The sequence below is a fragment of the Xyrauchen texanus genome, chromosome 27 (assembly GCF_025860055.1).
Source record: "Xyrauchen texanus isolate HMW12.3.18 chromosome 27, RBS_HiC_50CHRs, whole genome shotgun sequence".
Lineage (NCBI taxonomy): Eukaryota > Metazoa > Chordata > Actinopteri > Cypriniformes > Catostomidae > Xyrauchen > Xyrauchen texanus.
In genome coordinates this window covers 27,111,460-27,129,313 of record NC_068302.1, presented here as the reverse complement: position 1 = coordinate 27,129,313, position 17,854 = coordinate 27,111,460, and the positions used below count along the sequence as shown (strand labels likewise).

The 17,854-nt window shown below is 38.9% G+C and overlaps 1 protein-coding gene across 2 annotated transcripts in view; it reads right to left on the bottom strand.

Moving 5' to 3' along the window:
• The window catches only part of LOC127621407 (uncharacterized), a 75,290-nt gene extending 61,130 nt beyond the window's left edge, over positions 1-14,160 (bottom strand). For both annotated transcript variants that reach the window (XM_052094979.1, XM_052094978.1), the window contains exons 1-2: positions 13,940-14,160; positions 13,605-13,660 (exon numbers count right to left, since the gene is read on the bottom strand). In XM_052094979.1, the coding sequence (XP_051950939.1) occupies positions 13,605-13,660; positions 13,940-13,971 (88 nt within the window). In that variant the 5' untranslated portion in view covers positions 13,972-14,160. The remainder of the gene's footprint in view (positions 1-13,604; positions 13,661-13,939) is intronic.
• Between the last annotated feature and the right edge of the window lie 3,694 nt (positions 14,161-17,854).

Here is a 17,854-nt window from a genome sequence, read left to right as displayed (position 1 = left end):
TGACTGTCGTGCTTGCAATCCGTCAGATTCAGTGGCGTAGGACCCAGAGGGAGGCGTTTGTCCTGGGCAAACATCCGTCTTCTGTACTCTGCCCTGGCACTCGGTGCCATATCATGCATGGAAAGTCATATATATATTCAGCGACTGGCAAATCGGGAGCCCTTGCAGCATTCAAGGGCTGTCGTTGCTCGGCAGGACACGCGTGCAAGGCAGGCGCGGTCAGGTCGACATTCTGCAACTGCCTCCTCTTCTCTGACATTGGCGTGCTGGAACATCAGAAGTCTTGGGGTGCACTCCGACCTCAACAGTGCTCCTCGGAAATCAGCCGTCATTGATTGTGAACTATCTTGCCTCAGAGTTGATATTGCAGCTATAAGCGAGACCTGGCTGTTGGGTAGTGGTTCGGTGCGCGAGAGGAACTACACCATTTTCTGACCATCATCCGATGCATGGAGTCGGCTTTGCTGTGCGGAACACCCTGCTGTCCACCGTCTCTCAATCAACTGCTTGCTCTCCACGCCTAATGTCCATGCAGATGTCACACTCGGCTGGCTTTCTCACTCTCCTCTCTGCTTATGCGCCCACTCTTGGCACGACCCTTGAGGACAAGGACGCCTTTTATGCCCATGTTAGCGAGGTCATTCGTTCCGTCCCGGCCGGGGAGGATTTAGCTCTGCTTGGGGACTTCAACGCCAGAGTTGGAGGGGATGTCACTGCCTGGAGGCCGATCTTGGGTCATTTTGGGATTGGTAGCATCAATGACAATGGCCAACATCTCCTTGAGTTGTGCGCTGCTCATGGCCTATGCTTACCGGGTTCCTTCTCATCTGGAACTATCAGATCCAAGGTTACCTGGATGCATCCCCGGTCCAAACACTGGCATCAACTTGATCACATTATTGTCAGGAGGCGCCAACTCAACGCTGTCAAAAGGTATAGGAGTATGCACTCTGCAGACTGTGACACCGACCATGCCCTTGTCCGCTGCACTCTAAAACTCACCCCAAAGAAGATTCACAGTGCCACTCCAAAGCCCACTCCAAAGCTAAACATTGAGCTGATGCAGAAACATGAATACGTGGCAAATTTCCGTATGCGTATGGAGGGTCTTCCCTTCAGAGTTGACGGCACTCCTGAAAACACCTGGGCCGAGCTAAGAGGTTCCATGATGGAGGCTGCATCTTAAGTCTTCGGCCTTTGTAGAAGGAAACAGCCGGACTGGTTCCTTGCAAGCTCTGCTATTCTGCTCCCGGCCCTAGCTGACAAGCGTGCCGCACGTCTTAGTGCTCTCCAAGACAGAAATGACTCCACCATCGCTCACTATCGTATGGCCAGGAATGACGTCAAGCGTCTTACACGCCAGGCATTTGAGCAGTACTGGCAGGACCTCAGTGAGAAGGTAGAACGGTGTGCAAGTACTGGGGACATACGTGGCATGTACAGTGGCATCAATGAGGCACTGGGTCCTACAGCGAAAAAAACAGCACCTTTGCGATCCATTGATGGCTCAGTTGTCAACGACCTCCCAGGCCAGCTTGGTAGATGGGTCGAGCATTACAGCTTGCTGTATGGCACTCCTGTGGACGCCAACTTGAACGCTGTTTCTGCTGCCGTACCACAACTACCTGTCCTCAACGAGCTGGATACGGAGATCTCAACAATGGAAATAGAGCGCGCGATTGCAGCACTGAAGAATAACAAGTCACCGGGCAGTGATGGAATTCCAGCGGAGCTGCTGAAGTGTGGCGGGGCAGTGCTGGTCAGGCGGCTTCACTGCCTGTTTCGACGCTGTTGGCAGAACAAATGCATCCCTAGCGAACTCAAGAATGCCAACATCCTCACTCTTTATAAAAATAAGGGTGACAGGCAGGACTGCAACAACTACCGTGGCATCTCGCTCCTTAGCCTTCCGGGAAAATGCCTTGCCCGCGCAATTCTTCCAAGACTGCAGCGCGTTGCTGATCAGGTGCTGCCGGAGAGTCAGTGTGGCTTCCGTGCTGGTCGTTCAACCTTGGACATGATTTTCTCGGTACGCCAGCTTCAGGAAAAGTGTGCGGAACAGCAAAGCCCATTGTACATAGTGTTTGTCGATCTGACTAAGGCTTTCGATTATGTGAGTCGCTCTGGTCTCTTCCACGTTCTGCAGTGACTCGGTTGCCCGGCAACTCTTTTGGCAATACTCCAAGGCTTCCATGATGGGTTGCGGGCAACCATACAGTTCAACGGTGCCCGCTCAAATGAGTTTGATGTCTGCTGCGGAGTAAAGCAGGGGTGTGTCCTCGCTCCCACCTTGTTTGGCATCTATTTCTCGGCTGTGCTGCGACGGGCGTTTCCTGATCCGGTTGGGGTACTGCTGCACACCAGGTATGACGGCAACTTCTTCAGCTTGGCTCGTCTGAGGGCCAGAACCAGGGTGAAGTGCGTCCTTGTGCGTGAGTTGCTTTATGCAGACGACGTTGCCTTCATGGCTCATACTGAACAAGAAATTCAGGAGATGTGCAATTCTTTTGCTGCTGCCTGCACAGAGTTTGGACTTATCATAAGCCTGAAGAAGACATTCTGATGGTTCAGAATGTTTCTGCTTCCCCTCACGTCACCATCAATGGCACAGTGCTGTCGGTTGTCGAGAAATTCATCTACCTCGGCTCAACCTTGACAGCAAACAACAGCCTTGATGCTGAATTGAATACCAGGATCGGTCGTGCCTCAACAACCTTTGGGCAGCTTCAGTCTCGTGTCTGGAACAACAGTCACCTTTCTCTCAAAGTAAAGGTGTGCGTATATGAGTCCTGTAAACGTGGCCTACATACCGGCGGCAGGAGCACAAGCTCAATGCTTTTCACTTCCGTTGCCTACGACAGATCCTTAGCCTGTCATGGCAGGATCGGGTCACAAATACCACCGTGCTGAAGCTCACAAACAGCAGTGACATGTACACCACGCTCCGGAGCAGGCGTCTCAGATGGATTGGCCATGTACGTCGTATGCCAGATGAACGTCTCCCAAAGTCCATCTTCCATGGGGAGTTAGCTGTGGGACACCGCCCTCGTGGTCGACCCAAGCTCCGCTTTAAGGATGTTGTCAAGCGAGACATGAATGTCTTTAAGATCAACCCTGATCGATGGCATCACCTTGCAGAAGACCGGGCAGCTTGGCGGTCTGCGCTGACACAGGGCACGACTCTGTCCTGTCATGCTTACACCAGCTTTTGCTTAGAAAGACAGCATGTTAGACACCTTTCAGATCGGCGCTTGTGCTGCAAAAGGCCTTGAGAGAGAGAGAGTCTAATGGTCAATACTCGGGTGAAACCAATCTCCGGTGGCCGGTTGAGGAAGCGCCTTCACCGGCGTTCGTAACAGATTCAAATCTGCATCTCCCATATAAGCACCAAGGCTCAACATGTCTGGACAATGTGAACTAATTACTAGGCCACGGCTCCAACCAGGGCTGGACTGGTAATCTGGCATACCGGGCATATATTTTCTATGTAAAACCCCGGGCTAATTTCTCTTCCCAGTCCAGCCCTGGCTCCATCATCACTGTAATCAGTCAATTAAACAAAATACTGTATATAAACATATTAAATATATCATATAACTTGCAATCAGTGTATCAGAATCTACGGCTCTTAGCTAACATCAACTCTCTGTCCACCAGCTTAGTTGCTGTTCGTCGCAAAACTCGCCATCACAATATAGGGTATTTGGGGTGGTTGCCGGGTTGTTGCAGTGTGGTTCCTAAGGTGCTCAGAGTAGTTTTTGGGTGTTACTATAAGGCTACTTTAGTGGACCTAGTTAAAAAGAGTCCATCCCTAAATATTCTGGTCCGTAGAAATAGCTAATTTCCCTCCTTCAATGTAATTCTGTGGGAATTTCTCAACTGTTGTCTTGTCTGTCAGGTGAAAATCATAATTTTGGTCACTTTAGAAAGTAATAGCATAAATCCCCTCACAATTAATAAATCAAGCAAAATTAATAAATATTTATATTAATAAATATAAATCACAATTAATAAATATTAATTTTATTAATAAATTAATAAATCAAGATAAATGATATCACATATCATTTCAGATACCATTCATGTCCATTCCACAAACTGTGCGGGACATGTTAAGTACCAAAGTTTAATACTTTAGGATAGAGCAAAAAAAAAAAAAATAAATAAACAAATTTCATTTTTGGGTGAACAACCCATGCAACTCTAATTCTAACTGGGACACGATACAATGCCACAGGCTGAGAGTTTCATTTCATGCTGGAGTCAACAAGCATAAACTGTATGATAGCAGTCTCTACTTTAATTTAATTTTACCACACTTTTGCACACTCTACTTGAATTCTCAAGAATATTTTTACTGTAAACACTTTAACAGCACAGAAATCAAGAACAGCTACCTGGCCTTCATCTGAGTTGCTAACCTTATTTGCTTGCATATACTTGTCTTACATTTTCAAGCAAAGCAACACCAGTGAGCCAAGGTATTACTAATATGATATTGAAATCTCACACAGGCCAGTCTTGTGTAAGGACTTATATAAGGCTTTTAGGTGTTTATCCATGTGTGAGGATAGAGAAAATGTTTCCCACAGAAACAGCACATGTAATTCCAGCAGTGAGTAGCAGTAGTCCTTACTGTTATGTCACGCTGGTTCCATATATGTCCTTTACTGTTGGTTATGTGCTGTTCTTTCTTTTGTGTGTCTCTGTGAATGATAGAGCAGGCTGTTGTGAAGCGAACATTAAAAACTGTCACCTGCTCTGCCCTGTGTTGAAAGATGGTCTGCTCATGCTGGTCTGCATCATTATATATCAGCAGGGCTCTACATTTTTCATTAGGCCATTTATCTCAGACACAGATACACACATGCACACATTCCACTCCATTAAGTTGGGACCGGATTGCACAGAACTGTGCATCACTGCCACTCATTTGTAAAAAAAAAACAATGGGCAGTTCTGAATAGAATGGGCGCCATATGCGCACACCTGCCTGGGTTGAGGAAATGTTTTTTCAATGACAATTCATGTGGCACTAGGTGACAACACATATTTTCATTCAGATAACAAATGAGCAACACATTCACACATGGTCAGACCTTAGAAGCTATATTATTAAGGACCTTTCATATACATAGGGCTGGGCGATAAACCGATACTGATATATATCACGATAAAGAAAATCCACAATACGTTTTTAAGGAATTGTCGATATTTACTGCGTGTCGCTAAAACACAAGCAGTTCGGCTTTCTCAGGCTGCTTTTCCACTGGGGCGGACGAAATTCACTCAAAGGCTCTCACAGCGCTAGGAGAAAGCTTGCTCCGCACTGCTGCCAATCCTACGATCCATCTTGCGAGCATGACGCTCGGGTTTTATAGGAATTAATTGAAAACTCTCTCAGCTTAGCTCATAACGCACCAGTTGTAACATAGGGTCAGACTGGGTGAACTTGCTAATACTAGCAGCCTTGCTAACATTATGTCGGACACCATATTGATTCCATCCGCACCCCACAACTTCAACGACTGCACCCTCTCATCGTCTCCAGTGAAGAGCATGACAGAACAACAGTGATGTGGACAACAGCTCTGATCTTTCTGCGCTGTAATCTTGAATATTGTTCTCTAGCAATAAACATGCATCATTTCTGCCCTGTCCCGCTCCACACGCGTTGCCTCTTTTCCCTATATGTGTGTAGACATGAAGCGCCGCACAAGTTAACGTGGTTTCAAAGCACCTTTTAGACCATAATATTTTTCCCTTCTAAATGTATCTTTATTAATCAGCATGTTACGAGCCTTTAATAATAAACATGATTTATGAACACAATTTATGAGCATTTCAAATAATGTTAATGAGTTCCAATGATTCCTTCAAATCTTTAGACATCATTCTAGGGTTATTTTTTACCTCATTGAGCATTCTGCGGTGTGCCTTTTGAGTCATCTTGGCTGGAAGGCCAATTCTCAGGAGAATAGCCACAGTACTAAATCATCTCCATTTATAGACAATTTGTCTATGCGTGGACAGATGAATATATAAGCTCTTAGAGATAAATTTGTAACCCTTTCCAGCTTTATACAAAAGCAACAATTCTTGATCGAAGCTTTTTTCCAAAGCATGTTTCACGTCAGCGGATGCTTCTTGTGAATAGCAAACTCAGAATGCTTGAGTGCTTTTTATATGTCAGAGTAGATCTAAACCACAAGTCCAATCTTGTTTCATTAATTGGATGCCAGGTTGGTCAACTCCTGACTCTAATTAGCTTTTGTTGATCTCATTAGCCTAGGGGTTCAAAAACTTTTTCCAACCTACACTGTGTATGTTTCAATTAGGCCTATGTATTCAATATGTACTCAATATGTACAAGAACAATACAATAATTTGTGTGTTATTAGTTAAAACAGACTGAGTGTGTTCATTATTGTTACTTAGATGGAGATCAAACCAGATTTTAACACAAATGTTTACAAAAATGCTAGTAATTCCAAAGGCTTCACATAGTTTTTCTATAAATGTATTTTTACATTATTTAAGATTTTAATTTTAATGAGATTGAGGCATAGTGCAGGCTGGATTTGAACATGCATCTCCCGCATGAGCACCAAGGCTTAACATGTCTAAGCGTGTGTTCTAATCACTTGGCCATAGCTCTGACATCACTGTAATTACAACTAATTGAAAACATAAATCAGTGTACCAGAATATAGAACTTTAAGCTGAATACTTCATGATTAAATTTACGAGTTAACAATTAATTTATACATGACCAGCATTTCTTTGGATTATCAGGGTTATTATGCATTTTTTCACGGGTGACAAATTTAACAACAACATGGCTTCAAATCTATTTGTCTCTATTTTGAAGGAATGACTAAGCTGCCACGCTTGTCAAAATCAGCTATCTACAAACACTGAAGTGTCAAAATAGGCATTCTAATCTTCAGAGAATGAACTGCTCATTCATTCTCTTCTCTCTTCCCCTCTCTTTTTTTAAACACACACAGACATGCACCCAGACAAACACATAAAACAGACCACAAGATTTCAATGTGCCAGAATTATTAGTCTCTGCCAGAGCTATTTACATGTCCTCTATGCCCCCCTCTCTCTCTCCTTGTCTCTCCTCTATCCAGAATTTGGTTTCAGTGGTGTTAATGAGCAGCCAATGGGTGAATGTGAGTGTTTGTTGATGTATCACCTGTGAGATTATGTTTGTACCAATGTTTGGAGCCTGAGACTCTCAAGAGAGACAGCAGGACATCTCCTCCTTCCAGCATGGAGAGGAATAGTTGAGACAGAATGGCAGGTTGCTGAGAGAGGTACGGTTAGAAGGATAAACAGCTGGACGCCCTGCAGAAACTTGTGTGGTGCTCTTCAGTTTTAAGATCAACATCCATGCAAAAGTTAACTGTGCATCCACACTGTGAGGAGGGTGACCAGACATCCTGATCAAATCAGGTCAGTCAGTTTTAGTTTAATGTTTTCGGAACTGACATTCATGCTTTTTTCTGTCATGAGAAACAAGTAACAAGAGAATTGTTCATTTCTGCAGTCAAAATCAGTGGTACTTTCTACAAGCAGCTCCAAGCCTGTGCTAAACTTTCCCCCTCTCCGCCCCCAGCCACCTCTGCTGCTGTCTGTCTGCCCATGAGAAAGTCCCCTCATCTGTTAGAAGCCAAAAACAGGGGAGGAATGGATGATAAAAGTGCGGTACAGTACAGGTCAAGGTAATCAAATGGCAAAATAAAATGTGTCCTCTTCATATAGCCTAATAAATGCTCTCCTCTAACAAACAAAATCGATATGTACCAAATGAGCCATTTGTCCACTTTTTATTTTAAAATTTTTTTTTTATTTATCAACTGTACAGAATTGCCATTACTGAAACAACTGTACAGAATTGCAACCCTAACGTAGAGCCATTCATCGCTCTCCACAAACAGTGCAGCAAAAACTGAACATATATTGTGTGTGCTGGGCTTTGCTTGTGCTGTGAGCTAATACTGGGGAGCTGTTAAAGTGAAAACCTTAACTCATTTAAAAGCCGGAATTCCAACCAGTAACTTGTTTTCAATATCAATAGCACACATGAATACATTTACCTGGAGATAAATGACTATGCATTCGATAGAATACTATGCAACAAATCTGAAGCTTTTATACATTTAATTTATAAAGAGCATCTTTAAATAATGTTTTTATTATTCATTTTAAGGCAAATTTCAGCATTTATTGTCCAGGTAAATTCAGCACAATATTATGTGTTTGTTACGTATTGATAAGGGATGTCGCAAAATATCTATATATCAATTATTAAATGGCACGTTATTTTAGCTATACATTTTTGTGGAAATGATATATTAATATTAGCCAACATTTAAATTAGAAGCCTAATTTGTGTGCCTAATGTAGTCTGACGTAATATCTTTGTGAGCTTTCCTGAAGCCAGATATCACACACACACACACACACACAGAGCTAATAGCAGTCCAAACTAACTAAGGATTTTGTACTTCAAGAATTAACAAACGGACATTTGCAGGTTAGTGTATGAAACTGGTGTAACTATGCAAACTGAACAATAAGAAATGGCGACATTTATTATGCAATTTCTCTGTATGTAGCTTTGAATAGGTCTTTTATTCAAGCTGTTGAACCCCAAAAAGATATACTTGTAACTGAAAATACATTGTGTAATCTCTATGAAATAGAGGTCGACCGATATATCGATTTTGCCGATTAATCTGCACAGATAATAATTTCTGGAACTATCAGTTATCAGCAAAAATCCACACCTATAATTTTCCCCCGTTGTGTCTGATGCTGGAGCGGCTGGAAAGAGCGCGCTGTCATTATACAGTATGAAAGCGGCTCTAGAGGTGAAATAAAAACTAGCACGGATGTGGTGGTTGTTCTGACACGAGACTGCACGTTGAATGCAGCGGAACACTGCACGAAGCTGAACAATGCAGATTTAAAACACCAACAACTGAAAGGTATGTATACAGTACAAGTTGTCTTATCATTATAAAGTAATTAATTACTTGAATAGATGCTGCAATAATAGAGAACAGCAGTTTGTTTGCAGACAAGGCTGAGAGGACGCTAACATTAAAGTTAACCTCAAGCGGTTAGAACAATGTGACAAAAAACGACAAGTCCTACCCAAATCTTTAAATCGAATGTATTACCATCTATTTGTATTAGTTTATATCCAGTTACGTTTATGCTTTAGCCAGCTAAGTTGTATATTTAAAGGTAGTGAGAGATTTGTGAAAGATATCTCGCGTATAAACAAATCAAAAATGCATCTGATTTTAATATATTTTTTTATCCTCACAGTAATACGTATTTTTGTCATTTTGATTAGATAAACATCAAGTGATTGGTGTTTGTGTGTGTGTGTGTGTGTGTGTGTGTGTGTGTGTGTGTGTGTGATTGATGTTTGTGTGTGTGTGTGTGTGTGTGTGTGTGTGTGTGTGTGTGTGTGTGTGTGTGTGTGTGTGTGTGTGTGTGTGTGTGTGTGAGCGTGTATTTATCACTTTGTGGGGACCAAATGTCCCCATAAGGATAGTAAAACCCGAAATTTTTGACCTTGTGGGGACATTTTGTCGGTCCCCATGAGGAAAACAGCTTATAAATCATACTAAATTATGTTTTTTGAAAATGTCAAAATGCAGAATGTTTTCTGTGAGGGTTAGGTTTAGGGGTAGGGTTAGGTTTAGGGGATAGAATATAAAGTTTGTACAGTATAAAAACCATTATGTCTATGGAAAGTCCCCATAAAACATGGAAACACAACATGTGTGAAAACATGTGTGTGTGTGTGTGTGTGTGTGTGTGTGTGTGTGTGTGTGTGTGTGTGTGTGTGTGTGTGTGTGTGTGTGTGTGTGTGTGTGTGTGTGTGTGTGTGTGTGTGTGTGTGTGAGACGAGTTTCAGGGCAAAATACAAACAAAAATATCACTGAATCTTATAGAAGTGTTAAAAAAAGCACAAGACATTGCAATTCACTAGTTTGACCTAGTTTCACACTAAAGGGCCCTCACCAGAAGTGAAGTGATCAGTCACTTTAAGATGTGCAATAGCTCTGTGAATCACAAAAGGTTGTGTTTAATAAGTACATTTATAGTTTATATACATTAACTTTATTTAGGCTTCACAGCGGTGCACAATATTTGAGTGCTCCTCACAAACAACATCTCAGATGTAGATGCTCAATAGTTCGGTTCACTTATAATATGCATTTAGTATGGCACCGGAGGTGCATTTGACTAGAATTTGAATAAGAAGCTAATTAAACTACTGTGAACTTCCCTACAAACAGACACTTACAGGACTTCCTGGAGAATTTGGATGGAATGTCAAAATAAAAGCGTGAGGGTTTAAAAAGTGCACGATTTAAATATATTACTCTTGTATTTAAAATTACAATTAAAAGTCAATAATAATAATATTATTAGCTAATTATTATTATTATTGTCATCATTAGTATTTGTTTACAATTTATAATAATATTTAAATTGAATGGGATCCAAAAAATAACAGTGTGAATGAAAAGTGGACTGGTGTCTTACAACTAAATATCAAAAAAGAGATCTGAATCCTTTAAAGTCCAGATGTAACTTGAAACATATTTGGGGGAAAAAAGCAATGGTTTCTTATCAACTAAAGACTTGAAGTCTGGAATTACTGTTAATTTTGCTGCTACATTATCCAGTATACTAGTTAATAATAACGTTTTTCTTAATAAGCTATACATTTATATTGAAATAATGTGTAGTTAGAGGTTTGTGTTTCTTTACATATAAAGAGTACTCCCAATTAGTTCCACACAATAATGTAAAGATATTCTAAACTGATTATGCAAACAAACAACACTGGTATCGGATCGGTATTGGCCGATACTGAGATTTCCGTATCGGAATGGAAGAGAAAAAGTGGTATCGGTGCATCCTTACTTTAAATGTAGTTTTTTCATTCAGTATCCATTTTAAAAACTATCGGCTGATTAATTGGTTATCGGCTTTTCTTCCCAACCTAGTTATCATATCAGCAACATCCTATATCTCTCTACCTCTACTATGAAAGATACTTATACATAATATATCATCTAGTAATGACTAGAGTAAATAATCGTTGTCCTTTAATATGATTTTGGTAGAATATTATGGAAAACTATGAGAGTTAATCTCTGTGGCACTGGAAAATTCTTAAAAGCCACGGAGGCGGTGATCCCGCAGTGTGTGTACCTTCATAGAAAGATTTAGAATATGCCATTTCATCAGCCAGATGTGTCCGGTGCACAATTAATCCTGCATCGGACAAGTGATACCGCATCGGACATCTTGCATTATCTTTTTCATTATAAATTGAGGAATGGAATCAGATTAATTAGATGCTAAATCAAGATGATGATGTTTTCTCAAACACAGAACACTTAGGAGGTCAGAACCAAAATAATGCATCTGCCTGGGTGTGAAAAGTTTGCACAACAAAATAGCAAAGAGAACCAAACATTAACTCTTAAATGCATGGTAAATTTCCCAAACACTCTTACATATTTGGGTCTTTAGAGACCCGGCACTTATATCTATCAAAAATAGATGTGCAAAATTCCCAGATAGTGTAAAATGTTAAAAAAAATAAAATAATTCAAGACAATTAGAAAACAATAAAATAAAACATATTTTGTTATATATTTTTGGTTTTATTTTTCATAAATTAAAGAGTTAATGCAACAAATCAGGGCAAATCAAGAACAGGATTTGTTATTTTCACAATGAAACTTCATGAGATGCAACTGGCTGTCAAACACATATTGAGCTACACATAACATATAATCTACACATGTGTAATGTATGTGTAACTTATGTGTTGCATATGTGTATCTTATGTGTATTTTCTCAGGCACTTGTTGAGTCTAAATAGATGCACATCTTACATTATTTCAGTAGTACACCCAAATGTCAATAGTTATTTCATACTTTTCATGTACTTGCTATAAGATTACTTCCATGTTGTTTCTTCATCATATAGTAGTCAAATGTAAATTAAGTCAATCCTTGAAACATCGAAATTACATGTATATTATGCATGTGTATACGCATATAAAATAATGATAATTCATCATTGTTACACAGAAAGTGAACATGATATAGTATTTATTTGTATGAATATAGTACTAATTTCTCTTGTAATACAGAAAGAAATAGATATCATGTGATATTAAACTTAAATAGATATTAAATAATTAGAAATATTATTAATTTAGTACACTTTTGGTATTTAAACTATTATAATATATATATTATATTAAGTACCAAAAGTGTACTGGGAGGTATATAAGAGTGTCTGGGTTTTTTTCACACTTCCATAAATAAAAATGTAGCTAATAATTTTATATCTATTTATGTTTACTATCACAGTATATCTATTAGATTTTACAGATTTTTTGCAATTTTGGCACTTTTTGTGTGTCACTATTTATAAGAGATAGATTGAGGAATACTAAAGAGGTTTGGGTACAACTGATCTGAAATGGTCATGATGGAGATTGGTTCCTCAGAACAGCAATGACACAAATAGTCCAAATTCAATTTGCTGTGGAAAGTGGAAAGGAATGTAAATGGGGAAGTCAAAGCAAATTGAAAGACTGAATACTGAAATCATTTGAAAAAAATAAGAAGAGGCAAACACAAACATGCACACAGTTTCTCATCATTAACATCAGAACTCTTAAAGTCAGCCCTATTTATCAGCTATTTATTACTAAACTGTTGCTGTTGCCTGCATCTCAGTTTGACACCTTTGAGACATTGCTAGAATATGTCCTCTGTATGTTCTACTTTCCCAGAAACCTGGGCCAGTTCAGTCAGGCTTTCAAAAATACCTGCTGTGCTATTGGGGCATTCATATCAATGAAACATCTAAATGCTTTACCAAATGAAACCATTATCTAAACAACAGCCTATACGCAAATGTAGAGTGATATCATCATTACTAAACATATTCAGACAAATTGATCACTTCAGCTTACAAGTGAACATGAAGAATTTAAAACCATTTTACTTCTGTAATATGATGCACTGTACAGCAAAATATAAAAAGGAATTGATTTGATCATGAAAAGTGGGTGTCCCATAACAGAATGTTGCCAGACATGAATGTGAGTTTACGGTCCATTGTTGAGGACTACTCCCCTCTTGAAACATCACTTGAACTCTGCAACCACTTTTAAGGAAGATTTGAAGTACCATTTCTTTTTCAGATCTAACTTTATTTTCTATAATTGCTGCAACCTTTGTTATATTAATGTTACCCAGTTAAATTACTGTTAACTACTGCCAAGAATTTAGAAAAGCTGCACTACCTACAACAGAAGCCTAACATAATTTTGAAATAGCTGTTTGGCTATTGGTTAGGAATACCCACCAGTAACACACAGGTGAGGTCATCCGGAAAGGACTGTTTTTTTCCAAGCCTAAGCTACAAATTTGTATATTTTCATGAAAGGTTACAAACTTTTATTTTCTTTGAAATAGTAAAGTGTATTAAGAAAGTCAGTAGGGTTCATTTAGAATTAAAGGTCAACACTCACATTGCAGAGGCTCTTTCAGTGTTGGGTCCAAGAGGGGTCCATTTAATAGACTCAACCTGAAAAGGAATAATAGACAAAAAAGATTATCAGTTAAAACTTAAATGAAAATGTAATTTCAAACATCTAAAGATTTGTAAAGCTATATAAATTATATAATGTTTAACGTTTTATTTGCAAATGTTAATTCAAATATTTAATTGTATTTAATCTATCATCTCATATACTGAAGAACCTTCACGGACCACTGGGTCTGAGACTGCTTTGGACATCCAGAGGAATGTCATTTTTTTATACTCACAGGAAATGCAGCCCTGCTTTGAGGGGGTGACCATTACCTTTCCTCCCCATGAGAGATGTTGTTCTCCATGTGACCAGTGAAGAGCTGTGGGAGTCCGAACCCTGACCCTATTGCATTCTGGAAACCGTCTATCCTGGGTGATAGAGACACCAACCAGTGTCACCATAGAGCTCAAACACAGAGAAGTGTGGAAGTACACCACCTAAAACTGAGTCATTTTGATGAGGATGTATGAATCCCAACTGAAAATTGTGACAAAAAGTGAGGAATTGTTTTTTGTTTTTTTCTCCTTTTTAGAGGAAATTCACTTGTCTTCCTACTTCTCCAAGAGGTTTCCAGAGAACAGGATATAGAAAAGGAGCATGCAGAGTCTCCTTTTCTGTTTCAAAACCTAGTGAGATGCCTATGGAGGCATCCTAGGCATTCTTCCGATATAAAGGCTGTTCCAAAAAGTAGGGAATTGAATTATGCTGCCTACTAAGATATGTTCTTTTGGCAATTTTCCAAGGCTATATCCCATCCATCCTTCGTGGGGAAGGCAGTGCTAGACTGCAACGAGCTCAGTGAAAAAAAATAAAGCTGAAACAAGGCAAGAACAATGTTGATTGTAAATACAGTAATTGATAATAAATCGATAAAAATGTGTTCTGTCTAATAAAACATTTATTACCCAATATTTGTTCATGAATTAACTCATCTGCAAAAATGTAAGCCCGCCAGCACCACTGATCTGCATCTGCACAGTTAATGTAGGGCTAACAATGCGCCAAAATGGCAGATGATTGTTGAGTTCCCAAAATAATCTCCTTTGGATATAAAGATTTCGAATTGGGCCGTGTGAATAAAAAAGATTTGCCAGATGCACAATATGCCACGCAAAATTATCCGATACAACCACCACAACCTCGAATTTCATCAGACATTTCCAAAACCACAAGGAAAGGTAAATAAATAATTGAATTATCATTTCATTATCCAGAAAGATTAATATGTAAAATTACAGTTCAAATGTTTGAGGGTTGTCAGTAAATTAAAATGATTCACGATTAATCTCATGTTTTGCAGCGCGACAAGTTTGAAATGACCCGACATTGCCTCTAAATGTGTGTTCCTTTTCTAAACCTTCTCAACAGTCAACAATATACCATAACCACTTGTTGGCAATATAAAAACATAACAGGCAGATTTGCAGTCACAACACTTTAGTAGTTGTGTTTAAAAGTAGTATAAAATATACAGAATGACTCGTGACGATAGCCAAGTGCTCTCATAATGATAATGACTTTTGAAGACTTTAAGTAAAGCCCTCGAATTCAATATCTTTATGACTATTTTATATAAATGTATCGCTGAAGGGAACTGATTGTCTTCAGAAATATTTCGATGGCATTTTCTTTTCATCTTACCTCCGTATAATGCCTAATAAAGTATTGTTTATAAGCGCAGGGCTGCTTTGTGTACAGGTGTTACCAGGGTAACAGCTATATTTCTGCAGCATAATTTACCACTTACTGTCAAAGACTGAATTTGCAGGTGAGTCACTGGCTTGACTTGCTTGAGGTGAGTCACTGACTTGACTTGCTTGATTTGTCAGCACTGCACTTGAGACTTGATGGTTAAGACTTGAGACTTGCTTGTGACTTGAACATGTGTGACTTGCTCCATCCTCTGGCAGCGAGTAGTATGTTAAAACTGAAAATGCAACAAAAAGAAGTGTATTATGAATACCAGCATGATGCAGATGCACTTCTTCAAACTTCAAAAAGGAGTGTGGAATGTTTTAATACTGCATGCACTCAGTGCCTGCAGCTTGCTGTATGTAGCGGAAGGGGTGATGCTGGTCTGACAAAACAACTACAAATAATGGAGATTGTAGCAACTAGCAAAATTACCATCCCCCCACGCTGTGTGAATATGTAAGTTGTTTGAGATACAAGTGTTGAACTGAGGTTGGTTAAAGCGCTAAATCTTGAAGCAACACATTGCATGCATTTGTTTTGCATTTTAAATCTACTAGTGCATAGTGTACTGTATATTGTAAATGCATGCAGTGTAGGGCATCATTTAAGACATAGCTATAGTACTGAAATTATATGAGCTTCCCGTCCAAAACGCTATTTGTAGGGTGTGTACAGTTGCTTCCTACATAGAGTATTCTAAATCAGTCACTTATGAGCTTGACGGTTAGGATACAGCCTTAGAAGGCGGCTGCTGATGTAGGCAGTAGCAGTGAGGCAGCTTACTGGATTTTGGAAGAGTTTCCATCTGATATGCTTTGTGTCTTGGATGAATGTGTCAATGATATTGTCTGAGAAAGTCTGCAGGCCATCTCTTAATATTTCCACCAGCCCCAAATCCTTTCTGCAGAAGATACAAATTCCCCTATTTCACACACACATAGATTCTAAGCTTAGCCCAAGGAAATATTCATTTCCCAGAATAACAATGTTTTCTCACTTGAAGCTTGGAAACTAAATGAGAAATGGAGGCACCCATTAAAGTCTAGCAAGCACTGAACCAGTTTAACAATTACACCAAACACCTACTTACAGCACACCAATCAATAGCAACAGCTCTAATTATGCTGAAGGGGCTTTTAGGCTATAAAAAACTAAATCAAGACAAACATCAAATGAAAAAATTCTGCAAAATCTGCTGAAGAGTAGAGCACAATCAATACTAGCACCCTGCATACAGAATGGTGAGTTACATTCAATTATGTTATTTGTATGCATAATTCTAACAAGATTTCACATTCAAAACTCAATAAGAAGCTCACATCCTTGTTCATGCAACTGCAATTAACTAAGCGAGACTGCTGTATTTACAAAACATAATTATCAGTGATATTTTTCCTGTTATTAGTTGAAAATCTCCTGTTTATTCCAAATGTATGAGTAGGGATGGGCAGTTGGACTAATTTTGTAGTTGAGTACTTTAACACATAAGAAAATGAGTGTGTGATTACTTGAAATTTAAAATTTACAATTTTAATTTTTCCTTTAACAAACCACAAACCAATGTTGCAATGGCAAGATTTCGGTGAGAGAAGCCCACAGCAGGAAAGTGACATATAAAAATCAAATATCAATATTCAAGTAGTGTTTTTACTAGTTGAATATTTAAAGCTGAACAAGTACTTGATTAATCAATTACTTGTGCACATCCCTACTTATGAGTAAAAGTCTATACATGTGTATTATTTCGCAAATTATTATTACTACCAATACAAGCAGTCACATTTCGAAGGCACATTTAAAATGTATGACTAAACTTTTACATTTTAATTAAAACTCAAATGGTGCTTGCCAATACAAACCTCCAATGTTTGGGTGTTCAAGGTAGTTGCTAGGACATTTCTATATAGTTGCTTAAGTTTTTGGAGTGGTTTAATAATGTTGTTATGCAATTGCTTCTAGGGTTGGTTATTGATGCAGATGTCCCAATTCGATTCCGATTCACAAACTCTCGATTTGATTCGATTCAGATTTTAATTCAATTACATTTGATATTGATTCATAAGGGTGCATTTCAGTTACAATGTCCCATTTGCTTACATATGAAAGAACTTCCCTACCAGCTAATGCTGTTAATTATACATGGGACCTACAATATGAAAATATGTATTTTACTAATTATATTTTATTCGTTTAATAATCGATAAATTCGAATATTTTATAGATTATTCAATCAATATATGATTTTTTTTTGTTACACGTTTATAGTATAATTGCATTATTTGTATTATTTACAAGTATTTGCACTGATTTGTTGAATGTGCTAACCGCAGTAACAAAAGCAGCATTTCTGTAAAGAGTGTCTGTAAATGAGTGCATGTTAACAAGCAAGACTCGGAATGGCTTTATATCATCTGTGCCATGCATGATTAGAATTAAATGTTTGTTATTTTTTTCATCAACAACTGAATGAAGAGAACAGAAAGGGTATTAAT